General features: G+C 42.8%; 1 protein-coding gene across 1 annotated transcript in view; it reads right to left on the bottom strand.

Moving 5' to 3' along the window:
• The window catches only part of Gadl1 (glutamate decarboxylase like 1), a 179925-nt gene that overhangs the window by 46453 nt on the left and 105988 nt on the right, over positions 1-27484 (bottom strand). Inside the window, exons 12-14 of the mRNA XM_028886523.2 lie at positions 26298-26497; positions 13214-13265; positions 4886-4975 (exon numbers count right to left, since the gene is read on the bottom strand). Coding sequence (XP_028742356.1) covers positions 4886-4975; positions 13214-13265; positions 26298-26497 — 342 coding nt within the window. The remainder of the gene's footprint in view (positions 1-4885; positions 4976-13213; positions 13266-26297; positions 26498-27484) is intronic.

Here is a 27484-nt window from a genome sequence, read left to right as displayed (position 1 = left end):
TCCAGCTGCCGAATGAGCCCCATCACACCCGTAGTTCTGAGATTTGGCAGCTCACCCAGCTAGTGTGACCAGAGGAGCAAAAACAAAAACAAAAGCCCCTTTCGCCTTATTTATTTGTTTGTGGTTCTCCATCCAAGATAAGTGAGAAAATAAATTCCAAGTGTGCTTTAAGTGATCTCCAGATTATAAATCACGCACTTACACTCTCACACTACAGTAAGCACAAAATCAGAGGGATCAACAACAGATACATATGCCTCACCTCTCCCTTTCCAAATTCATCTGCAAACACGCATGCAGAGAGAGAATAGGATAGCTAAGAACGCGAGGCCCCATGACAACTGCCTGCAGCATACGCTTCACTAGCCAGAAACAATCACGACAAAAGGCATGATATTAAACCAGGCAGAGGCAAGGGTGACTTCAAAGGCAAAGAAGCATTTGTTCTTTGGTAAAAATTCATTTCTATTTCTGTGTGTGTGTGTGTGTGTGTGTGTGTGTGTGTGTGTGTGTGTGTGTTTCTGTCAGTATATGCCATGTGTATGTGAATCCTTGCAGAGACTAGGTGACGACGTAAGAACTGGAGCTAGAGTTACAGCTATGAGTTGCCTGATAGAGATGAATGCAAGTCCTGTGGAAGAAAAGCCAGTGCTCTTAACCACTGAGCCATCTGTCCAGCTCCAGCAGCAAAGGACAGGCAGTCATGGATATTAACTACCCCAGAACAAAGTTGGCCATTGTTGGGGACAAAAGAGAGTGTCTTAATGTGTGTTTGATTTCCTGTGAAGGTGAGAAGCACAGAGTATATGAATTCTCTGATTTTAACTTATGTATCTGTGAAGTCTGAAATGAGAAATATCCCTTTTAGGCTTGTACATTTGAACACCTGGCCCCTAGTTGGGGAAGTTATTGAACTTTTAGGAGGTAGAGCCTTGCTGGAGGAAGCCTGCTAGGGGCAGGCTTTGAGACTCTATACCCTCACTCCACGTCTAGTCTGCTCTCTCAGCTTTCTCTGTGTGGATGGAGACGTGATCTCTCAGCTTCCTGTGTGTGGATGGACATGTGATCTCTCAGCCTCCAGTGTGTGGATGGAGATGTGATCTCTCAGCCTCCGGTGTGTGGATGGAGATGTGATCTCTCAGCCTCCGGTGTGTGGATGGAGATGTGATCTGTCGGCTTCCTGTGTGTGGATGGAGATGTGATCTCTCAGCTTCCTGCTCTGGCCCCTTGTTACTGCACCTCTTCGCCTTGATGGACTTTTGTCTGTAAGATGCAGTTGGTCATAATGTTATCATTCAGGCATCTATACTAGTCAGCCCAGGGTCCTACGGCCACACGTGAGTTCTCAGTATCAAGCAGATGCCTAAACAGCCCAGGGTCCTAAGGCTGTAAATCACTACATAATCTATTCACATCCGCTGCCTGGCTGCGTAGTCTCTATATTCTCTATAAAACCAAACCCCCCTCTCTTCCCACAAGGCTTCGTCTTCATCCACTCCTCTTCCTCCTTTCCCCTCTCTTCTCTCTATTCCTCTCTTCTCCTCTTATCTCCAGAGGCGCACTCTGCATCCCTTCTTGCCTTCCTCCGATCAAATCCTCCGGGTGAGCACCGCCGTGTGTGTGCGTGGTGCGTGCGTCTCTCTCACCCTCCGTTGGGCCCCCTGCACAGTATTTTTTTCATAGCAACAAACAGTAATCAGGACAAGATCCATGACTGATTTTGGGTTTTCTCAGAGTAGAAGCAAAGGGGAAACATGGCAAAAACCAACACTACATTCCAGGAAACCACCTGGCTCTCTTCCTCTCTGTCAGTGCTGTGGCCCCGAGTCAGACACAAATGTCACATTCCATATAAATTCTCTTAGCAACCAAACAATGACCTTCAGGCCTGTGACCATCTTTCTCAACTTGAAGCAGTTTCTCTTCAGGCTGTGCCCAACAAGCTCAGTCTCCACCTATCAAAGTGAAAATCCTCACTCAGATTCCACCCTGTAGGGTCCCATTTCCCTTCAGCTTATTTACCATCTGCAATGTATTGCCACAGCCCTTTCCTGTTTGCACTCTGTGACAGAATACAGACAGACCTCAATCGCGGGGAACCTACTATAATGAGAGGGGAGAGTGCGGCGAAGACAGGACATGGGTGCGCCCCGACTTCTATCCATCTACACTCCTGAATCACTCTCTTTCTTCTTGTGACTAAATCGAGGACAAACAGCAACTTAAGAAAGGGAGGGTTTCTGTTGGCTCCCAGTTTGAGGGTACAGTCTACCGTGGTGAGGAAGTCATGGCAGCAGGCTCTTGAGGCAGCTGCTCACATTGTACCCACAGTCAGGAGTTGGAGAGAGATGAATGCCGGGGCTCTTTTCTTCAGTCTGGACCCCTTGCCCAGGGAACAGTGCTGTTCATATTTAGAATGGGTCTTCCCTGCTCAGGTAGATCTTTCTGGAAATGCCCTTACAGATATCTAAAGGTATACCTTACCAGTGCCGAGGTGTCCTTTAATCCCTCGAGTTAAAAATTAAAATTAATCATCACTCCATTCAAGTTAAAAATTAAAATTAATCACCACTCTTCCTGAGCTCAGGCTTGACAGGAGATACCATATGTATATATTGGCTAACCAGTGTGCCACAGTACATGAGGCATCAATGTGTACTAAATAAGAGAAATAGCCGGGTGGTGGCACACGCCTTTAATCCCAGCACTCGGGAGGCAGAGGCAGGCGGGTCTCTGTGAGTTCGAGGCCAGCCTGGTCTCCAAAGCGAGTTCCAGGAAAGGCACAAAGCTACAGAGAAACCCTGTCTCAAAAAACCAAAAATAAATAAATAAGTAAGAGAAATGATCTGAGCTGAGAGGTCATGCTGTCAGGTAAGGCCACAGAGGGTCATAGTTCATAGGCAATGAAATGCTTTCTCCCTCTTGATTTGCTTATGGAAAATTAAGCTCCAGCTCTGCTCCCCATCCTCACATCCATCACTGCCCCTTCCTAACCTGGGGCACGCCCCCTTCTCTTGACTCTTAGGATCTTCACACTCTGAACTTTCTTAAGATCTGTTTCTTTCTGGCTGTCTCCTCCCGGGCATCTCTCTACTGTTCGAGACTGCACTCTAGTGTCACGCACTGAAGCAGGGGTGTGTTCCTCTGCTTTTGCTGCAAGCAGAGCTCATCCTCATCACTCCCGTCTCTTTCCTCGCTATCTCCCTGAACATGAACTTGTCAAGGGCATAGACCAAGTTCTTTTGATATTTGTCTCCCTAGTGCTTAATACATCCAGCCCTCGGTAAATGTTTACTGCCGCCTGCTTGGCAAGTCTTTTTCCTTTCTTTCAAAGGGCAAGTTGAAGGGCTATCAACTGTCAAGAGCTGTTTAAATAATTAGTATCTCCTCCAGTGAGAGGAGGAAAGGGATTGCAAGCCAGAGCTTTTATGAACTTGGGATGGAGTCTTCTCTGCTTGCCTTGGGAGGAAAGATACAGAGGGAAGAGGGGATGGCCTAGTTTTAAAGGTACCAATACATCATGAATTCTCACATGCCTGCCGTACGTCCGAAACACCCAAATTAATTTTCAATATTCAGCTGGGAGTAGGGAGAGGATGTTGGCTAATGAGACTTCATGGTTCTTGGAAAGCAGGATAAGAGGCAGGATTTTATGTGCAGGGCCAGGTCAAGAGAAGCATGGATGAAATAGAAGCAGCCCCTGGGGCTAGGGGCTTCTCTACATCAGCAGCTCTCTGCAGCTACAGGAGGCATCTATTTGTTTCCAGTGCTCAGTCTGTGACTCAGGGCTTTGAACCCACGAGGAAATGATAGGCACATGCTTTACCGCTGAGCTACCCCCCAAGCCCCAAGAAGACACATTCAAGCACGTTTTATTCAATTGAAAAACCAGACTCAGGATCCTTTTTTTTTTTTTTCCCTGAAAGTCCCTTGGGTATGTGGTACAGGCTTTTCTGATAAGGAGAACAGAATATTGTTCACTGGATTTTGAGCCAGGGTAAGTGAAGAATGAGATGTGAGGTAACAAAGGATCACAGGAGTTGGATATTACCAATGGTAGCTCTGGATGGTCAGCACGCTCCTTTGTGCTTAAAAACCCTTGAAACTGCAGTTAGCTTGTTCACTCTTCATCAGAACCTAAGGTCCCTGGCGTTCTCCCACACATCATCGTGTGCTTTGTGGCTCTGATATGACCTTATTTTGTAGACGTTTCTAGATAGTCTACAGGGGATATCCAGTCCATCACAATGAGGGAGGGCAAAGAGTTCCCTCATCCCATGAATATACCACTAATCTCACAAACATTCATTAAAAATGTCTTTGGAATATGCAACACAGCATCACCTGGACTCCCCCTGACTACCTTGGGGTAGCCCAGTCTAATTTCTCTTTGGAGTGTTTGCTTAGCTAAATAAATTTCTTCTCAGATTCTCCCCCCACCTCAAGTTCTTTCTTTCAAAAACACAAGAAGCCAGAGACACCCTCCCCAAAGTAACAGTATCTGATTTAGGTTTTTCATGGTTTCAAGTGAGGCAATAGAATACTGAGCTGGCAATGGCATCAGCCATTTATCACACAGCTGTGAATGAACCCTGCAACCAGCTCACAGTTTCTGAAGCTCATAGGGAGGCAGGGCTTCTAAGAGTCTTAGTACATAGCTGTTTCTGCATGTGGGTGTATGGATCAGGTGAGTCAATGTGCTAGATGTAAACACAGTTTACAACTTTTGGCATGTCATTCTGTTCTCCTGAGAGAAGTGCCAGAAATTGAGGTACTTCTCTGGGTCTTCAAGAGGCAGTCACATACATAGTTATCCACAGACCAATAGACATGTGTACCAAATCCATCTCCTCAAAAGGAAAAACACAACCCACTCATTACTTACCAAGCTAAGCTTTTTCCAGAACTCTGGTCCCTCTTCCATCTCTCTGAGACTTGGTGGAAGGTACCAAAAGCAAACATTGGTGTATTCAGGCTGAGGATTATAAAAAAGTAGAATAAGAAGAATACTGTTTTGTTACCTTAGGATTCATCTTAGAATGCAATTAAACAAAGACTTATAAACTCTATGCTAGTCTCTTAAGAATGATCAACTGTGTATAACTTACAAAACAGCCAAGCTCTTGCATAGTAGTTCTTCATGACTTCTGACAATACTTTATCAGAGTTTAGATCTATAAGGTTCTCTTTCCTCTACATAAGGGTGGGCTCAAAACCCAGCACGCACATGTGCGTGCGCGCACACACATGCACACATACACACATGCACACACACATGCACACACACATGTACACACACGCACACACACATGCACACATGCGCACACACACACACACAGTGTAACATAGCCATTGTCACAGGATGAGTCTCTGTCTTCGTTGGAGCACAATGTAAGACAAAGCATGCCAAAAGACATGTCAAAAGACATGTACTCGACCAGCACTGAGTATATTATGGGGTGGATTCTCAAGTGAGACACAACTCCTTTTACTCAGAAGTCATTGCAGATGATAGCCACTTTCTTCCCTGGACACTCGGCACTAACAGTTATTGAGACATCTTTGATACTTTCTCACTACAAATGTAGTTTGTAGCCAGCAACCAATGCTCACAGTTCTTAATAGTTCCTGCGTTGTCAGCACTCCACTATGAAGTCTGCGGTACTTCAGAAAGAATAAACAGCCAGCTTCTCTATCTTAAGATCAAGACTAGTACCACATGGAGTTCTGCTGTCGGTGGATTTTTAAATCATCACTGAGAACCAAGGGATGTTTCCAGCTCACCACAATAACTTCCTGATCCACTCACCCTTTTATCTTTGAAATTTCCAACATTCTCATTGGATTTGACAAAGAAAAAGAGTTACAAATCTCTAAACTATACAGTAGTTTTTACAAAAGAACTGCTGTGCAGTTCGGATCAATTTCCACACCCCTTTATCACAAATCTACAAAATTTACATGTGGGCACCTGATTTATAATAGATTTAGTTCCTCTAGATAGACTGTGCTGAGCTTCTAAGTTCTTTCATCATTTAAAAAGAATGCATTTTTTTTCAAACACTAACTAAAAAGAGGAAGAAAATAATAGTTTGCTGTCATTTGCTTCTAGGAATTAATCTATAAATCAAAGGCACCCAACCCCAGTACCACTGGCATTAATTAGAAATGCATTAGCCTTCACCTCCAAGCCCACCCATTTTGGGTACTCTACAGTAATGGTGGTGGGCCCTGTAACTATTGTAAATGTTGCCAGGTCTACTATTATATGCTGTCATCAGTGGGTGCTGGAGGAATGCTAAAGGAAGAGGTGGCTCTTCCCAGTTCACTACATACACTTCATGAGTCCCATGAAGAGTCTGGATTGATTTCAACAGCCCTGAGAGTCCAGAAGCAAGTAGTTATTGCTTTAGGGACATCACAGCAAAATGGCAGTTCTGCTTCCTGGCATACTGCCCAGGCACGTTTGGAGGGTGAGAGTTGTCACCAGCCAGACACTTTGCCCCAGTGACTTGAATGATACATCTCATGAGTAGTCTGCAGCTACTTCTAAGCTATCACCCCTGCAGGAGGATGGCTTCCTTCTGAAAGCATAACATAGATTTCTGGTGAGTCTTGCCAAGGCAACATTTCAGGGAACTTAGCCACACTCAATCTGCTTCTCAGCCCTGTGAGGGAGTGGCCTCTTTTTCCTATGTTCCATCTCAGATCTAGAAGGGCTGAGGTCAGCTTTATCTGTACAGTTTTAGGGAACTATTTCATTCCTACAAGATCACCTCTCATGCCCCAGGTGACTGCTAATCTATGTATGTATGTATGTATGTATGTATGTATGTATGTATGTATATCCCATGTGTGTACAAATATAGATATATGTGTGTATGTATAGGTGTGTATGCACTGCTATAGCTATGTGTCATATCTATTGTCTACCCATCATCTGTATATCTACCTTCCCCGTCTGTTTATACATTTATCTACTTGCATTTTTCTCACTTCAAGTTACTGGGCCACTTTGGCTTTTCCTTTTGAATGGACCCTACTACACCATCAATTTTTATGCATTGTTATTTATGTGAAAACACTATAAAACATGCCACAGCAGCTTTTCTGTGTGGCATACCATCTATGTCTCCAGTAAGGCCCTAGGCCGGTCAAGTCTGTCCTTGTGCAACTTTCTTTCAGCTGTTGTGATGGTGACATTTTCTGTGGCCCCTTCTGCTCAACATTCTCTTTGAATGGCATGGCTCCCTCAAGTGACCATTGACGAAGTGTCAAGCCCTCTGACACTTCACTGGAGGACATTTGATACTCTGGGGGCATAAACTTACTTTAGTCATTGCCAAAATGAGTGAGTAGGAAAGAAGTCTTTGCATGTTCACAAAGAACAACCTTGAGTTTTCTCCTGTTTGTCCCTTCTGCAGCTTCTGTCACATGCAGTGACTTCCTGCAAGGGTGTCAAAGCACTAATGGCTGTTTTCAGAGCAGAATCATACAGATGCCACTTCCTTTTCATTTCCTTCATATATGAAAGCATGACCTCTGACCTCTGACACTACATGAGTACCCTCAGTCTAGAATGTCTATAAACCACATTTTGAAGGCACATAAAGGTGAAGAGTGTGTTGTCTGAACCTTAGATGGTCTTGTAATAATAATAATAATAATAATAATAATAATAATAATAATAACCCAGAGCTAGATATTGGAGTGAAAGCTGAAAGATCAAAGAAGCAGAACAAGCCACACCCAACCTCACCTCGCCAGCTCCTCAGCTGATCCTGTTTCCTCAGACTGAAAGCCTCTGAGTCCTTACCCAAAAGGATATCAGCTGAACTACTCTAGTTCCTGTCTCCTCATGCCTTATATGCCTTTCTCCACCCTGCTGTCAATTCCTGAGATTAAAGATCTGTGTGCTTCCCAGGACTGGGATTAAAGGCGTGTGCCACCACTGCAGTGGCTCTGTTTCCATTGTGGCCCTGAACTCACAGAGATCCAGACAGATCTCTACCTCCCTAGTGATAGGATTAAGGGTGTGTGCCACCACTGCCTGACCTCTGTGTCTAATCTAGTGACTGGCTCTGTCCTCTGATCCTCATGCAAGTTTATTAGGGTACACAATATATCACTACAACTGTGGAAAAAATGGCCCCACATGTCATATATCTGCCCAGCATGTTTCCCTGCACACACAGGATACCCTCAGGGTCCTCACATAATAAATCATAACAAATGGTAGCAACAAGGACATTATCAAAATCTCTTAAGGGCCACTTCCATTATAGTCTAGTTTTCAAAGAGAAAAACAAATACAGGTTTTGTTATTAATATTAGGAAGGGTTATAGATGAATTAGTGGTTACCAGTAGTTATTAAATTCAATTTCTGTAAAACAAAGTTATATCTGTTCTTTTACACTATCTTTCAATCAGAATAACAGTAACATGATGTATTTTATTAAGTATAAATGCAGACTCTAGCACCCAGATTAAAATAATCAATTATGCAAATACAGAATGAAGGAGAAGTGACAAGCAGATTTCAAAAGACTTCATATTCCTGCTTTAAAAACAAGATGTAGTACTGAAAACTGTTTTAAAGATGGCACCAGGGATAAAGCCCAGGTTTCAGAGTCACAAGATTGGAATTCCAAACTCACCAGGTCACATTCTCGTGTGTGTGTGTGTGTGTGTGTGTGTGTGTGTGTGTGTGTGTGTGTGTGTATCAGAGGTCAACTTCAAGCATCATTCCATAGGTACTTTCCACTTCTTATTTGAGACAGGGTCTCTCACTGGTTTGGAATTTGCCAAGTAGGCCAGGCTGTCTGGTCAATAAGATCCAGAGATCCATCTGCCTATACCTCCCTAGTGCTGACATTACCGGCATGTACCACACATCAAACATTTTACATGAGTACTGGAAATCAGACTCGGGTCCTTTGGCTTGCACAGTAAGCATGTACCTGACAGCCATTTCCCCATTCCCTAACCAGGTCTTGTCTTAGACAAACACCACATGTTCCGGGCCTCTGCTTCCTACACTGTAATGTGGGGGTGACACTGTCTGCACCATGGGCTCATCTGGATGAGCAGAAAGAGAATTTATTTCCAGTGGTTGGTAGCATATCTGCCACACAGCAGGCACTCTGTAAGGTTAATGACTATTCCTTAGGGCCATCCCAGTAGAAGGAGATGTCCTTTTCAAGTGGATGGATGTACAGCCTCATTAAAATCTGCACTAGCTGAGACAAATCACTATGAACATTGCTGGATACCATATTTGAAAGGAAATCCTAAGATGTATAGAGTATCTAAGGAAGGCCAACCAAATTGCTCAGCATCAGAAGCAGGATTTCTATGTTGTAGAAACTGGAGGAGAAATTAGAATGAGAAGATGACTTCTATCATATGTCTGTGCCCAGAAACACAGAGACTCCTAGGGAAGTGGGGTGGAATAGCTAATCTGCAATGAATTAGTGTTAACAAAAGAGATTTCTCATATTGTAAGAAATGGATAGTGCATCAGTAGACACCAGAGTCTTCAGATGACTGAAAAATATTAAGAGTGAGCAGAGGACAGAGTTTAATGGCAAGAAATTAAGCTAGAAATAGAGACTTTGCAATGGGCTTCTCCACATGCCATGCGTGTGGGTGCTCAGCTTGATTCTGGAGGCAGTGTGGAGTCATGATAGAGTGGCAGTGTAGCTATAACTTACATTTTGGAAAATCATTCAAGCTGTGGTGTCTGGAGATGGGCTAGGGGAAAGGGGAAGACACTGCCCACCTGAGAAGCGATTGGCTCTGAACCAAGACAGGGAGGAGAAGACCAAGTAGATAAGCAGAAGAAAAGGGGTATGGTGAAAGGTGCCATTGAGAATTTTGCCTGGGCGGATCATGCTTCTAATAACCCAAAGAAAATTTGAGCTTTTGGTAAGAAAAATGGTTACACACCAGCTTCCGGAAAGGTGAGTTGGAGGTGGAGTTTCTATGGAATCTGGGGGGAACTACAAGAGAAGCATATGCAAAAGTCAAGAGTGGAGCCAAATACAACGATAATGGACACCAAACACAGAGGACAGAATCTTTCAGGAGACTCTGCTGATGGAATAAAGGATGAAGGACAAAAGAGTAGAAGAGAATATTCAAATGGTACTGGACAAAGAGGACCTCACACCAAGGTGGGGAAGAGAAAGTCATAGGAGAAGGTCAAAGGCATCATGGCAGTTGAGAACATCAGAATGGAGTGGGAAACTATGTAAAATATAGTAGAAGTCCAAGAAGTCTAAATGAGATGTGTTAGACTTCAGCAAGTAAAGAGGTCACCATGATTACATCAAGCTGTGTGAGATAAGTGATCTGAGGTAATTTACAAGGTGCTGGGTACACATGGGGGTGGTGAGCATCCATAGCTAGAACATGAGCATTCAGAACTATCTGCAAGAGGAAGAACCAGTGAGCTCTCCATAGTAGGAAGCTGTTCCAGCACAGTTTGATGCCTGTCATACAGGCTCTAGGGTGAGACTTCCCACCATGCACAGGAGGTTGACAAGATGTCCTTCATGCCTCTAAAAGTCTATGAATCCCAATAAGATTTCCTAATGTAGAATTCAAGAAGACAAAAACAAAAAGGTGAATAATACAGACTCCCCCATGAGATTGAAATGAAAATGTGAACAGGAGTCTAAGAAGGAGTATACCTCCAGGAAAATAACTATCAGATCTTAGATCCAACAGGAAAAAAAGACAGAGTTATGGTTTTCAGGGGACTATGAATAATGCAGAATTCATTTGAAATGATAACTTTCAATCATCTTCAAGAAGATAGACATTACTTTAGCTCTTTTCAGGAAAAGACATTCAAGTGCTGGGTGCTCTATTTTCCTATGCTCATTTACAATTTCTAATGTACTTAGTGTCTCTCTCGCGCTCTATCTCTGTCTCTGTCTTTCTCCCTCTCCTCTTCTCCTCCTCTCCACCTCTCTCTTCCTCTCCATTTTAAAATTAACTTCATACTTACATGTGAAATTCAAGGCCTAATTCTACTTGATTTCTTGAAACAAAAGTCAAGGGAGACAAATGAAAATCAAATACAGAAGTCCTTACAGCAAGGCTTGGCTGCAGCCCAGTGGTCAGGCATGCGCTGTGCCTGTGGACTCCGTTTCAATGCTCAGATTCAGTAATAAAGAAAACCCCAAATCCTGTGGCAGAAATTCCAGAAGGGTCATACAGGAAGCCTCCTATCCTATAGGAGCCAGCTAGCTTCCACAGAGAAAATAATAGTCATGGGTTTAAAGAGAGGCTCAGCAGTTAAGAGCATATACTGCTCTTGTGGGGTGTCTGAGTTCCAGAATCTTTTTCGGTCAGCTCACAAACACCTATGACACCAACTCCATGGGGTCTAACACCCTTTCCTGGCCTCTGTAGATACTACACTCATGTGCACATACCCACACATGGACGGACAGGGACACACACACACACACACACACACACAGAGAGAGAGAGAGAGAGAGAGAGAGAGAGAGAGAGAGAGAGAGAGAGAGAGAGAGAATTAAAAAATAAAAAATAGTAAATATTTAAAAATAACACCCAGGGCCAAAGCCTACCTAACAATTAAAGTTCACCTTACAACAATATAAATTTAATTCTCCAAAGATGGTGCTAAGTGCCCCTCCCTTCCTTTCCAGGACCTTTAGGAAGATGTTTCTGTGGCATTTGAACATGTCATCTTTTTTCCCTCAGCACTCTTATTCTCAACCTTACAAAAACAAACAAACAAAAACCCACCATGCAGTTCCAAAGTGCACAATGTTTTTCCTGAGTACTGTGGAAATAAAGTAACCCAAATTTGGGAAAATAAAGGGGAAACTCAAAGTCCGGAAAATATAAAACAAGACTCTAAATTAAACCAACAATGTGACCACTGGTTCTCCTCTGTGTGTGTATTCATAAGATATTCATAAGATACAGAGTCAGCCAAGAGATTCATCAACATGAGAACAGATAAAGAAGACAGGATGTATCCGTTCACCTATAATGAATGAAATATCTGCAGAGAAGAATGGGTGGAACTAGAGATCAGCATGTTAGGCAAACGAGGTGCTTAGTATTTTATTGTCCACCTGACAGCCTGTAACTCCAGCTCCATGGGATGTGATACCATCTTCTGGCCTCCAGAGGCAACTAACTGCACTTGTGTTCACAAACCTTCCCACATGCCTGTTGGCATGTCTGTGGGGCACTGTTTTATTGACGATTGATGTGGGAGGGCCCATTTCACTGTGAGCAGTCCAACCCCTAGGTAGATGGTCATGAGTTGAATAAGAATGAAGTCACAAACATACGCATAGTTTACAAAAATACAGTCCAAATAAAACAGGGTTCTTGGGCTGGGGAGATGTGCCAATGGGTAAAAGTACTTGCTCAGGAAATATGAGGATATGAGTTAGGATTCCATCACTCGGGTAAAAAGCCGGGCATGGCTGAACAATCCTGTATCCTCAGCATTGGGTGACAGAAACAGGCAGATTCCATGAGACCAAAGAACAGTCATTCTGGTTGAAAAGACACCTTACTGCAATAAGGTGGCACAATATAGAGGAGGACAACTAATGTCTTGCTCTGGCCTTCTGCATACATGTGCACACACTTTTGTGTATGAATCCCTCCCCCTCTCTCTCACACACACAGAGGGGTTTTTATATTTCCTTACTTGATATTTTAGCAAAAACATTCATCTTCAGAATTACCTGACTTCCTATACACAGCAAGAGATCCAGTATCTACAATGAAACATCCCATTTCCCATTGCTCTGAAGCTCATGCGTGCTCATTATTTCATCAAAAGAGAGCATGTGTGCATGCTTTATACTCCCTCAGTTGGTCTTGCATACACAAGCACAGTATTTGCAACACAATCCCTGCGCCATTTCTGTATCAAGAAAGAGGTCATAATTTATTCAGTATTATCCCTGCTAATTATTATTGAGCATTTTAATTTTCAACACTTAAAGGCAAGTGCATTCTCTGTGAATCCAACCAAGGAAAAAAATGTTCACTAATACGGTAAATTAACATAATGGACTGTATGAATTAAGCTAATGACTTGTTTCTTAGCCTGCAACACAAAACCAACACAATACAACAAATTAGACAGTGACTGCCTTCATCACTGTTGCCTGACAGGGCCAGGAGCACAATCCCACAAGCACTTACTTCCATTAGTAACTTGAATCCTTCTCTTTTCTTTATTTCATCTACCAGGTACCTAAAATTAAAACAATGTTGTTTTAAAATAGCAATATTGATACTCAGCAATCCCCAAATACCGTGAATTGACTTCAATAATCTGAAGCATGGTTTCTGCTACAGAACCAGGGCTTGGGTCCAGAAGGCTCAGAGAGATCTCTCTGAGGACATCTGTAGAACCACACTCTGGGTCTCCCTGGGAGGGCACATCTTGTTAAGGAGATATGGTCAGTCTCACATTCTAACATGAGCTTTAACTCTGGCGTGAAAGTCAAACAGAGTGAGCCACATCATATCCCATTTCTTTTTAAAAAAATTTTATTGGATGTATTTATTTTATTTTACGTGTATGAGTGCTTTGCCCACATGCATGTATATGTACCATGCAGTTCCTGTGGAGTCCTGAAGAGGGTATCAGACTTCCTAGAACTGAAGTTATGAATGGTTGTGAGCAGCCATGTGGGTGTTGAGAACTGAACCTGGGTTGTCTGCAAGTGCCCTTAGCCACTGCGTCATCACCAGCCTTAGTTATATCCATCTCCTTGATGGGATTCAACATAGATATCTGAACAACTTTGCTAGATCACAGGGAGCAGTTCTGGTGTGTCATATTTGCTTGGACTTTAAATTTAAGGTCAAAGACTCTAAACTGATCATTTCTATGGCTAGAACAGAGGGCAAGATGTGCGGTGATCAGCATTGAGTCACAAGCAAGGGGGTGTGGATAGAGCTGCAGTGTCTGTGATGGCCCATTGAATATGGAGAACATCATTTTATGATAAGCAAAGACTTGGGATATGATCAGAGCAGTAGTATATTGATACTGAACAAAGTGAATACTAATGCCTGATTCTTCTCCTGTGGCTTGTTTTTTATCTACATTTAAACAGGGACATTTCACAAGGTCCACTCCTAGCTAAAGAGCTACAGACAAAAATGTCTACTCAGAGAGGGAAAAGCTGTTTTCTCCAGGGAGAATCCCCTGATATGTTATCTAAGTCCAGGTGGTCAGCCCTAAACACATGCATATATAAGCAACAGTAAATGGACATGGTAGGACGTGTCTGTGTGTGTGTGTGTGTGTGTGTGTGTGTGTGTGTGTGTGTGTGTGTGTGTAACACTAACTGAAGAAAGGGAGGTCATGTTTGAGAAGGGGTTCATAGGAGGAGTTGGAAGTAGAAATAATACAAATACCATGCTCATGTATGAAACTCTCTGAAAGAATAAAAATTATAAATATAAAATCTTAAAATATTTGATCCTGACCTGTGGCGAGTAATACATTACAACACGATCTTGAGTTCAAACTTAAAATAAAAAAAGCACAAAAAAAAAAAAAAAAAAAAAAAAAAAAAAAAAAAAAAAAAAAAAAAAAAAAATAAAAATAAAAATAAATTTGATCTGAAACAATGATTTGGTCATATACTTAAAAATCTCACAATGTTTGATCCAGCATTTCAAATTTAGGGTTCAAATGCATTTAAGAAAATATAGAAAACTTTGGAAAGAATAGTGTTTGCCAGAGAATTATTGTACTCTACTCTTAACAAAAAATGAGGGGAAAAAAAAGAAAGATAGAAAGAGAGAAGGAAGTAACACACTCAGAACTCACCATATAGCCATGGCAACCTGAGCACAATATTAAATTATATATATTCAATTAACTCTTGGGAACCTCTCCCCCACAAGAGCTTTATACTCAAGTCTCATTTGATTACTTCAGAAACCAAATTAATGCAATTTTTTTACTAGTATGGAATTGTCACATCAAGTCAGAAAAGCCTAGAATCCATGTGAAGAGGTGGGGTCTTGTTTGTTTGTTTGTTTTTTATCATTACATTACTTGCTATAGAGCATTCTAGAATGTGGATACTAAATATTAGTTTACAAAATTTGGTCTTTTAGTTCCTCTTAATCTTATTTACATAGATTTTTACTGAAGATAAAATATTGATCCTTGCACATAGATATTATTTTTAATGTATAAAATCTTACAAAATTCCATTATTAAGTAGTCATATAAATCTCTTGTTTTGGACAATTATGTTGCATGCACACAGAGAGACAGTCACAAGAGGATTGACATTCTACATGCATATTCCTATCCCTGAATATTGTTTTCAGGACATGATGTAACGTAGCCGTAATGTCTTGGAACCTTTAGCACACAGCAAAAAGCAATTCTAGTCATCACTAAGTACCAGAAAAAGTGCTTGAGATCAGTGGCCATCAAAGAAATGCTAATGAAAACATCAACACTGAACTGGGTTTCCCACATGGTGTTGGACACAAGAACAGTAGCATCAGGAGTAGTGAGCACATGGCAGAATGGTGGAAGCTGCCAGATGGCCACACTTTCTGACTGAAGGAACCACATGTGTGAGTCAGCTAGGAAAAAGTTAATCCTACGGACACATACACAGAGGTACATATTACATTTGGAAACATATATGTACATATGTATATGTGCACACATGTTATAACTACAGCTCTCTGTGTGTCTTCTCTACACAATTATTGCAAAGTTATAGTAAAGAAATCAGAGGCTAAAGGATTAGAGTGCTCTGAGTGACCCAGAGTTGTATGATGTACCTGTTCCAGTAAGTGGGCTCCAGTTAGCCACTGTGCTGTAAATAACATATATGTGAAGCATAAGAAGCAAAGCGCTGAGAAACACAGATGGTTTGATTCCATTCTCATCACTATTTTATAAGAAAGCAAGCCTAAATAAGGGCCGGAGAGATGGTTCAGTTAAGAGCACTGGCTGAGTAATCATGAAGACCAGAATTCAGATCGCAGCACCCATGTAAAAAGGCAGGTATGATCCTGCACATGCCTGCCACACCATCTCCAATAAAGCCTGAGTTTGGAGGACTGCTGTGGCCTGCTAGCTGAGAAACTGAGAGCTCAGTGTTCAGGGAAAACTTTGCCTCAAAGTTTTGAGTGGAAGGTGGTAGAAGAGGGGCACCAGGTGCTTCTGATATACCTGAGCACTCAGGAATGTGCACTCCCCCAGCGTGTGTGCCCACACACTACATACAAACACTTACAAATGAATAAACAAATCTTTTAAAAGTAAGATAAAAGCAAGTTCTATCTACATGGTCTGCATGAAGATATGAGCATGGAGTTAAATACTAAGGGAGGTATCGTATGCTGTTCAGGATTGTATACTTGAATATGGGAAAAAGGACACAGTAGGTTTGGGAGTTATTCTGTTCATTTTATGTCTTTGGGCAAAGTTTCATGAGTGTAGTTTAATGCCTAACTTCTGAAAGGGAACTTGAAAGAAAGCTGTAAGCACACCAGAGAACAGCTACAACCTATACCTATACCACAGAAGATTTGAGAATCATTCCTTATCTCAATCTGCCAAACATAAATGCATAGGCAACCTGCTACCCTCAGAATGCTGGACTATGATCACCCTGAGTCCCTGTCAGAGCCTGTAAAGTGTCACGGTTTAGCAGAGCCTGGGGACTAAGGTACCACTGAGCCAACAGAAGTCTAACAGCAGTACTCTCATATGAATCCTGGTATACCTGGCTAATGAGGTTTCCGTAAGAAAGGCTTCCATTGTCGGACTGCTTCAAGTACTGCTGGGGGTAACATGCCGATGCATTGGTCCATAATGAGAAGCCCCTTACCAGCATTAACTTACTCTGTTACTTCAGTTATTGAGGTGGCAGGATGGCTGCATAATGTTAACTAAAACCAGGCACTGACTAATGTTCACTGGCTGTACTCAATGTGTAAGAAAAGAGTCCTCCTGTGCTCATAGGGCAGCCACTGTGGCAGCATGCATCCTATGCTTACACATCTATGTCCCCCAAAAGGGACAACCAGGACTAGAGCAGACATTCCCTTCATGCGCAGGCTCCTCTCTGCGTACAAGACTACCTTCCCCCAAGACCTTATGGAAGTCTTCCTGTGTCTTATTGGGTGAGTCACAGACCCAGCTCTGCACTAATTGTTAGCAAAACAATGTTCTCAGCCAGAACATTGCTCCCTCAATGGCATCAAGCTCCTGTTATCAGTGTCCCTGACTGGTGGAAGCTGAGTGAGGAAGGTCTTTAGTTACAGACCTTCTAGAGCCTTCCACATCCTCATAGGCATATGATTCTCCAGGGGAAGAGTAGAGATGTACATATTGCCCAGGCACGTCAGACTGTGTTGATGGCATTTTCTTCTGACACATCAACTAGTCAAAGTCCTAGATGCCAACTATCTCATGGAGCATGTCTCAGAGACACTGATTTAGAAGCACTTCTATGAGGAACCTGGATCTTCTTCATACATGAAATGGGGTATCAGAAGGGAATCCCAATAAGTTCTAGGTCATGTCTGTCTGCATCTACGAAGGTGATTTGTTATTTATAATTCTTAAATATATGAAATCAATCTAAAAATTAAAACATGTTGTTATTTTTTAGAAAGCCTATTATTATATGGAAGAAGCCAGATAAGAGATACACATTCAGTTTGGGTCAGATGCCTTTCTACCAGGACCATACAAGCAAGCCTACTTCAGAAGGAACCCTAATTTCAATAACTTCATTCTTGTGCCTCACAGCAAGTTTGGCATAGAAGACAGAGGAGAAAAGATTTATCCATCATGGGGCAAAGCTTACTGTAGTACTCTGGCTGGATGCTGCGATGTACAATAACCAGCATCATATTCAAAATATTGCTCATTGTATGGAGGCATGCCTTCCTAATGCTACAGACCTTCCGCTCTCCAAGCTGTTACATTGAAATGTTTGGCTTTGGGGGCTGTAGAGATGGCTCAGTAGTTTAGAGCACTCACTGCTCTTCAGAGGACCCAGGTTCAGTTCCCAGCACCAATACAGTACCTCACAGCTACCTGTAACTGAAGCTCCAGGCAATCTACCAACCTCTTCTGGCCTCTGAGGGTTCATAACCATCCATAACTCCAGTTCCAAGGGACCCAATACCTTCCTCTGGCTTCTGTAGATATCAGGCATAAAAACAATGCACATACATACATGTAGGCAAAACACTCAGACATATAAGAATGAATAAATTTTACATGCTAGGATTTCGTTTGTCCTTCTGGCAAGCCATTATTTTTTTCCTGGAAACAATTCCAGCCTTGTTCTCAATTCACCAGCCACTTGAGAGTTTCCCTGAAACACTCCAGGCTGAGTTTATCTCTGGGTGTCTCCTCAGAATTTCTTCTGATGGATACACGGAGGTTCCCAGAGCTCTGGGGATTTCTCCATCTGTTCTCTGTATGCTCTGGCTCTAACAGAATGTATACTCAGGCTTCTGTGGAGCATAGCAACCTCATGTTTGATTGTATTGTCACTGTGTTTCCTTCCAAATTATCAAGCTTTATTTGTATGTGTATCTGTTTGTGTGCACATTCACACTTGTGTGTGTGTGTGTGTGTGTGTGTGTGTGTATGCCACATATATGTGGGTTCCTACAGAGGCAAGAAAAGGATGTCAGAGCACAAGCGCTAGAATCAGCCATCTAAAATGAGTGATAGGATTAGAACTCAGGTCCTCTGAAAGAGCAAGTGTTCTCAGCCACTGAGCCATTGCTCCAGCCCCTGAAATGATCAGTTTAGAGAAAACAAATATGAAAATGTTGGCCCCTCCAGTTCTGCCCTTCCTTCTGATAAGAGCCCCAAGGCACTAGGTAGCACTGCTGGCTTTCTCCAGACAGGAAATGGTTAATCCCCCAGCATCCACACAAGGCTATAAATGGATTCTGCCTGAGAGACTACAGATTGTGTGTCAGGGGGATTAATGAACGGCACGCTGGAGACCCCATAAAGCAGCAGAATGGAAGCCTCTGATGCTTGTTGTTGTTGTTGAGACTCACACAAATGCTTCTTCTAGCATGCCTTAAAAATTGCCCCCCAGTGAACATCCATTTAACCAGAATGCCACAGCAAAGGCCTAGGAGGAGCCCCAAGCAACAGGTAGCCCTGGGTGTAAAAGAGGGCTGGCTTCTCTAGGTAGGCATCAGAAACACACAGTCATCCACTCCTCACACTCCCTCCGTCTCCCTCCCTCCACATGAGTGTATGTGTGTGTGCATGTGTGTATGCATGTGTATATATGTGTGTGCACACGTGTGTGGGTGCATTGTGTGCACGTGGAGGTAATAGGTCAACATTGTGTGTTTTCTTCAGTTGTTCTCCACCTTATTTTTTGTAAAAATTTTGTAATAATCAGGATCTCTTACTGAACCTGGAGTCATTGATTCACCTAGACTACCTGGCCAGCAGCAATTATAGAACCCACCTGTCCCAGAGTACTTAGCCCTGATTACAGTATAAACAGTGCACCTGGCTTCTTTTTCTGTTCTTTTAAAAAATATTATGTGCATGTGTGTGTGTGGGGGGGGGTGATATGTGCATGTCTATGTGTGCATTTGTGATATGTGCATGTGTTTGTTTGTGTGCATGTGCCTGAAGACCATAAGAGGGCACCAGATCCCCTGGAGCTGGAGTTATAGGCAGTTGTGAACTGCCTCACAAGAGTGTTGGGAACAGATTTCTGGTCCTCTGCAGGATCAGCAAGCACTCTTAATATTGATCCAGTTCTCCAATCTTAAGTTGACATTTGATATGGGTAGCGGGTCCTCATGCTTTTATAGACAATACTTTTCCTACTTAGCCATCTCCCAGCCCTAGAAGAAGTGATGTTAGGCCCCACCCCCATCCACCCTCACTCAGTGTTTCAATAATGCTCACACCTGGCTTTGGGCTCATAAGGCCACTGATTCCTCAACAACCCAAAGAGAAGGAATTTGAAATCACTGCTATTTCTGGAGAGAAATGCAGTGTTCCCAGTTGGAATGGGAGGGTCACACTGAGAGGAGAAGAATCCCTAGCAGTGGTTCCCCTTCCCTTCTTTCTAGATTTCTGACAGCCCATGTGACCAGAGTCCTTCATCTTTTAAACATATCTGCTCTTCACGTGTTGGAGAGGACCGGGATGAATCAGTGTGTTCTGAGCATCACGTGACCCTTGCCCCATGAACTCGCAGCACCTGTGGTTGCCTGCACAAATCAAGCCAGCCACCACTCCAGCATGGATGAGGGAAGGCTTCATGACCACTCCTAGCTGAGGAGTTCCTGAGAGGTGGGGGCTGCTAGGGGAGGGTGAGTCAGTTTTCCTTAGGGGTGTGGCCCCTGGGTGGTAGACCACACTCCAGCGAATAGTTTTATACCTGTGCCTATATGGGCAGCAGTCATCAGACTCAGTGGGTTATTAGAAAAAGAAAATGAAACAAAACAAGAGGTTATGAAGTGGGGAGGGGGATGTGGCAGAGATGCAAGAGGAGTTGGAGGGAGTGTGAGATGAATAGAAGCAAATACTACATTGTACATATGTATGAAATTATCAAAGAATAAATAAAAATCTTGTTTTAAAATATATCATCCTTGCTTTGCCAGGGAAGGAGAGGTAATTATTTGGACACTGGTCTATCCAAATCTTGTCCTTCCATCTTAAGGCAAACATACCAATTTCAGAATGAGGCCCTATTTAGATTCGGGAATGTGGAAGGGTGATTCTGGCTGGGCTAGGCAAGGAAAATCTGTACAGGTCTTCAGTATCTAAGACACCTGATCGACGGCCTGAGGAATAATATCTTAGCTACACCAGAATGTTAATGATGTATGTGTAACATAAATTGCTAAATGGTCTTATTAATAAAAACCTGGAGCCAGATATTGGGGTGAAAGCTGAATGATCAGAAGAATAGAACAAGCTAGCCACAAGTCCTTAGCACTAGGAAATCCTTAGCCCAAGAGAGCTATTGCCAGTATACTCACGCCTTATATACCTTTCTGTGCCCTGCATCTTATTTCCTCTCTCTGCCCAGATACATCACTTCCTCTTTCTGCTCAGCTCTATTACTTCCTGTCTGTCTGTACAGACCTCCAGACCTCTATGGTTAACTAGTGCTGGGATTAAAGGCGTGTGCCACCATGCCTGGCTCTGTTCCCAGTGTGGCCTTGAACTCTCAGAGATGCAGATGAATCTCTGCCTCCTGAATGCTAACATTAAAGGTGTGTGCTACCACTGCCTGACCTCTATGTTTAATATAGTGTCTGGCTTTGTCCTCTGATCCCCAGGCAAGCTTTATTTGTTAGAGCACAAATAAAATATCACCACATGTATGTGCATCCTCAATTTGGTCCCCTTATCAGGCCCACCTTGCTGTAATCTACTAGGGGAAGTTAATTCCTCTTGGTGGTAAAATAGCTGACTTTACTCAGAGTAGAGTAGAAACAGTGAGAAAGAGAGCTTTCTGAACATGCATGATATCAGGTAAACTCGGGATTGAATTCCCATGGGCTTACAGACAAACAATATCAGAATTTTAGTCATGTGATTAAAGCAGATAATCTGACTCTTGTCATCAGTGAGTTCTGGGACCAGTTTGGGGAGGGCGCTGAGAACCCACTGCTGAGTGTAAGGGATTCTGCAAACCCGACTCTTGGCAGTGTTCAGTTCCCACAGTAATGATGTTTACACCACTTTAAAAGGCTGTGGTGGTTTGAGGAAGAATGGCCTGCATAGACTCATGTAATTGAATGTCTGGTTTCCAGTTGGTGAAACTATTTCAGAAGGATTAGGAGGTGTGGTCTTGTTGTAGAAGGTATGTCACTGGGGGTGGGCTTAGAGGTTTCAAAAGCTCAAGCCAGGCCGTGTCATGTGCTCTTTCTGCCTCCAACTTTTGGATCAGATTTGTGCTTTCAGCTACTACTTGAGCACCATGCCTGCCTGCCTGCCTGTCATTGTGTTCCTAGTCATGACGATCACGAACTAACTCCCGGAAACAGTAAGCAAGCCCCAATTAAATGCTTTCTTTTATACGCTGCCTTGGTCATGGTGTCTCTTCACAGCAATAATAAACTTAGGACAAAGGCAGATAGTGTTAATTGGGGTGTTTCTCCTGACAGCCAGTCTATCTGCCTTTAACCTCATGGTTCACACCAAAAGAACACACACCAGAATTGAGATAATAGTCGACTTAAAAAAAATAAAATAAAAGGAAAACAAAACAAAGCAGGGCTACAAGTCAATCAGCAAGTTCAGAAAGAAATTAGACCAGGATTCTAAGATTCTTAATCCTAGAGAAACAGTCTCCAAGCTTGTCATTCACAGTCATTTGGAGGAAGGTGGGGAAAAGGACTCTGTCCCTTCTCTTGGCATTGGGCACAGGAGGATAATGTGACCCCAGGAATATATTGTCATCAGGAGCATGAAAAGATGAGAGGTACAAAAACCCATTCTGAATAACAGCATGAAAGCAGGGGGATGTTTTTCTCAAATATTTAAATATAGGTCACAAAGCCTGCAGCGCTATTCACTGAAATGTTAATTCCACTCAATTCAACTTGACAAACGGTTACAAACAATAAGGATTTGTTGAATTGAATTGAAATGTTAACATTTATCCTCCTGTGATACTGTGTCTGAAAGAATTAGAAAGTATCCTTCGACTCTAAACTCCATTCCACCCTGAGATGAATATTAACTTCAGAATAAATACCGTCATCAAATATTTATATCTTGCCTTATTTCAAGACACCTGTCATTGAGTCACTGGGAGGCTTTGGCAAAATAACACCGCATCCTGTCACATTTAAATAGTACAAGAAAATAGGAACCAGGGGCACAGCTTCCTGACTTTTATTTTAATTTAATGGGCAAGTATGAATATTTATTGTAAACAGTCCCTTTTTCTCATTGCTGGGTGACTGTCTCTGTACTTCTAGCAGGGGCACATTAACCCTATCTCTAGTTAAGGCATGTTCCTCCAAGTCTCAACTACTTTTTAAAAAGCATTTTTATTTATTTAATTTTATGTATGTGTGTGTGTGAGTGTATGTATGTGCACCACATATGTGCAGGAACTCACAGAGGTCAGAAGAGGGTATCAGAGCCCCTGGAACTAGAATTACAGATGGTTGTGAGCTACTATGTAGGTGCTGGGAACAGAAGTTGGGTCCTTTGCAAAAGCAGTAAGCACTCTTAACCACTGAGCACTTCTTTAGCCCAGTCAACAGATCTTCTTATAAAACTAGATGGCTGACACTCTATTTGAGTCAAGGACACATGTCTCAGTATGACCATACCATGTTACATGTTGGCCTGGGAACAGCAACAGATTGGCATTTCCCTCACTCAAGAATAACTAAACTGTCTTTGGGACTGTTGTATTGAACTTGGTCTTGAACCTAGTAAAGCACAGCTCTGCTTCCTGGTATCTGCTGTGGGATAAACACAACATGCAGATAGCCCAACTGGAGAGCACAGAGAAACAGGTCTGGGGACATTCCGGGAGCTTTCGGTCAAGCTGTATCAGGAGTCCTCAGTCAGCTTTATAAGTGATGCTGCGCAGCATGTTACTTTTCTTCATTTATCATAGCATGAAGTTTCTGTAATTTACAGCTGTCTATTTCCGTTCTGGGGGTTGGGGGCAGACCTAAGTCAAAGATTCTATGAGGTTAAATGATCCATGGAACTCAGTGACAGTGGAGAATTCAAATGCTGCAGATCTAGAATCAAATTATCTTGGACTAGAGTTTAAAAAAATCTCCCTCCCCCCTCATTCTCTCTGTCTCTCCCCCTCTATGTGTGTGCCTGTATGTGTGCATGCCTGTGCATGCACACACACACACACACACAAACACGCACACATGTTTGAGTGCGGCCACTTGTATGTCAAGGTCAGAGGACCGCGTGGGTGTCAGTCCTTGCCTTCCACATCATTTGAGGCAGGGCGTCTTTATTGTTCTCTACTATATGTGCCAGGGCTGCACTTCGCTAACTCCCCTGTCTCTGCCCCATCTCTCCTGAGGAGCACTGGGACTATAGATGTTCACTAACCACCACATTTGGTTTTACTTAGGGTTGGGGGTACCCAAACCTGAGTCTTCATGCTTGCACAAGAACTGCTTACCCATTGAGCTGTTTCTCCAGTCCCCTTGGGCTATCTCTAATCTTAATAGCCGTTATTGCCCGTGGGGTTCAAATGGCCTGCAGTTCCTTTCTGAGACACAAACCCTGCAGAGATGTGGCCGTATGACTGCAGAAAGCTGTAGGCATGTGCAAACCTCTCATGAGGAGTGTCCTCACCAGCAAACAAAACCAAAGGGCAGGGAGTATGGAAGAAGGAAGTCAGACAAAGGAGTTCAAGAGACAATTTGCTCAAATTCTGCTTGCAGAGCTACCTTTAGTAACTAGTTAAACTCTGTATAAATAGCAACGTAAAAATTGTTCATTCCTGAAATGAACCCAGAGTCCTGTGTCTCTGTTTACCACTACCCTCCTTTCCAGGTCCTCGTGTTGACCACAGCTATGCTGGCCACGGCAATTGTTCACCTCTGACCTAACACCACTTTGGCTATTAGATAAAGTCTTTAAAATCTATTTTTAGCAGACTTTAATTTTCACCAATCCCAAAGCTAGATTCTCATCACATGGCCTCTAAAACCTAGGAGGAGGTTTTCACTGCACTGCTATAATCTGCCTCCCTGTGATTCCCACCCATGTTTTTGGTAAATGTCTTGACTCATGGTTTCCTGTTTGATTGCGCTTGTTCTGTAACTAAAGGTCTCATGGACTACTTCTATGCTGGAGTAAGTCTTATGGGGCAAGCTTAATCTGTGTTCCAGAGTGATGGCCACTACTGTTGGGCTCAAAATCAACTGCTTCTTATTCTCTTTGTGCTAAGAATTGTGTTTTGCATTGAACACATCCATAGTAATCTACTATTACATTTACAGGCACTAAACTCATTCATTCTGTTCTTTGATTACTTAACGTGCGTAGTGTTTTGCCTGCATGCATGTCTGTTTATCACATCGGTGTCTGATTCCTTCAAAGGCCAGAAGGCGTCAGACCCCTAGAACTGGAGTTGCTGACCTTGTGAGCTGCCGTGTGGGTTCTGGTAATAGACGTGGGTCCTTCAGAAGAACAGCCAGTTCTCTTAACCACTGAGACACCTCTCCAGCCCCCTAAAATCCTTCTTAAAGAACAATCACCTGAATTACTGATTCCTGTCTTCTCCAACTCTTTACCTATCCTGGTAGAGGGTACTTCCTGCCCCATTGAGGTAGAATCTGTGGGCACTGAACATACATGGTGTCTATGCATAATGTAGGCAAACACTCATACACATAAAATGAAAATAAATAAAATCTTTAAAAACTTATTTGAAATAATTTCCATTATTTTTACTGGATTAGAACTGAGGTGCAGGGAGTCCACACACTTTTCCAAGCTACACAGCAGGTAAATAGTACTATGTTTTAAATTGGTTAATCCCAGCACTCAGGAGACCAAGGCAGTAGATCTCTAAGTTCAAGGCCAGCCTGGTCTACTTATTGAGTTCTAGGACAGCCAGAGCTACATAGTGAAACCATGTTTCAAATAAAAACAAAAAAATTAAAATTGAATTGGTTTGTCCTTCTGTTCTTAGCAATAGGCCAGATTTTAAAGCATACAGGAGGAGGTAAGAACCATGGTTCTCCAAACACTCAGCATCGTCAGGTTCCCATGGCTGATAAAACAGGTGAAGAAGTTTTTATTTCTTTGAGAAAAAAAAAAATCCAGATTCGGGAAGGCCAATTTTGAAAGTAAATAATTAAATTTATTTACTCATTTTTGAGACAGAATATTTCTGTACAGGCATGGCTGGTTTTGAACTCCCAGAAATCTGCTGACTCAGTCTCCTGAATGCTATGGTTACAGGTATATGCCACCATTCAGGCTTTCCAAGAACTTTTATTATGTTTCATTTATCCTGCTCTCTCACCTGAATGTGTCCCTCAGTGGCTAGAAGGGAGGGTAGTGGACTTCTCTGCACACAATTCTAAGACATAGTAGGTACTAAAGAAATGCTTACTGTGTGCAAAAAGAAACTCAGAAGTAGAAAGTATGTATAGAATCTAGCAACGTTATTTTCGTTTGGTCTTTCTAACACACACACACACACACACACACACACACACACACACACACACACACACGCATGCACGCACACACACACACACATACCTAGATAGAGCAAAGGCACGATTAACCCTCTCCTCCAATCCTAATGTGCCCAGGGCCTTCCAGGTCATCCAGAATTTGAATGCGTCAGGTCTCCTGCTACACTGGATGGATTTGTCTCCTGTGTCGTAGCTGACGTCATAGAATTTATCCTGCTGGAATAGGTAGGTCGCTTTGGCAGAGTAGCACTTCTTAAGAAGATCCTTTGAAAAAGAAAGTAAAGGAGAGTCTGAGCCCATTAACTTTACAGTAAACTCTATGTCAACTACACACAGAAACAAACCCTGCTTGACATTCTGCTACTGGTGCCAGAGGCACACACCACTTGATGGTAACACCTTCCAAATGAAGATGAGTTTGTCCCACCAGGAACTCACCTACCTGCCCACATGGCATGGAGATGGGTTCCTTTACTGCTATACCTAGAGAGCAGTGCATCTCTTAATGCTCACCAGAGAAGCTTCTTTCTTCAGTAGATGATGACTGACACAGACTCACAACAGTTACACAGCAAATAAAGTGTCTATGTCACACCCTCCTCCCAAGGCTCACAGACCATTTTGGAAGTAGAGTCAGAATGCTTGTATGAAGCCCTGGATTGTAGCATGAATCTTAGAGAGTTCTTATTAATAAAATCAAACCTGAGCCAGGTATTGGGGTGAATGCTGGAAGGTCAGAGAAGCAGAACAAGCCACAGCTAACCTCACCTGGCCAACTTCTCAGCTGGTCTTGTTTCCTCAGACTGGAACCTTCTGTGTCCTCATCCCAATGGGTCTCAGCTGAACTGTGCTGCTTGAAAGCCTGAATGCTTAACCAGCCAAATGCTTCTAGTTTCTGGTCCTCACGCCTTATATATCTTTCTGCCGTCTACCATCACTCCCTGAGAGTAAAGGCTTGTGTCACCATGCCTGTCTGTTTCCATTGTGGCCTTGAACTCACAGAGATCCAGAGGGATTTCTGCCTCTGGAATGCTAGGATTAAAGGCGTGAGTGCCACCATTTTCTAGCCTAAGTATCTAGTGGATTTTCTGTTCTCTGACCCCAGATAAGTTTATTAGGGTGTACAATATTTTGGGGAACACAACACCACCACACTGGATGACTGCAAGGAAACTGCTTCCCACACCCAATGGATGTGCTTGTGGATTCACAGTGGTTATAGCAGCACATGCTAGCCCTGTGCAAGCCTGA

Source organism: Peromyscus leucopus, chromosome 7, assembly GCF_004664715.2.
Source record: "Peromyscus leucopus breed LL Stock chromosome 7, UCI_PerLeu_2.1, whole genome shotgun sequence".
Taxonomy (NCBI): domain Eukaryota; kingdom Metazoa; phylum Chordata; class Mammalia; order Rodentia; family Cricetidae; genus Peromyscus; species Peromyscus leucopus.
Note: the sequence above shows the minus strand (reverse complement) of the source record. Positions and strands in the feature narration are given on the sequence as shown.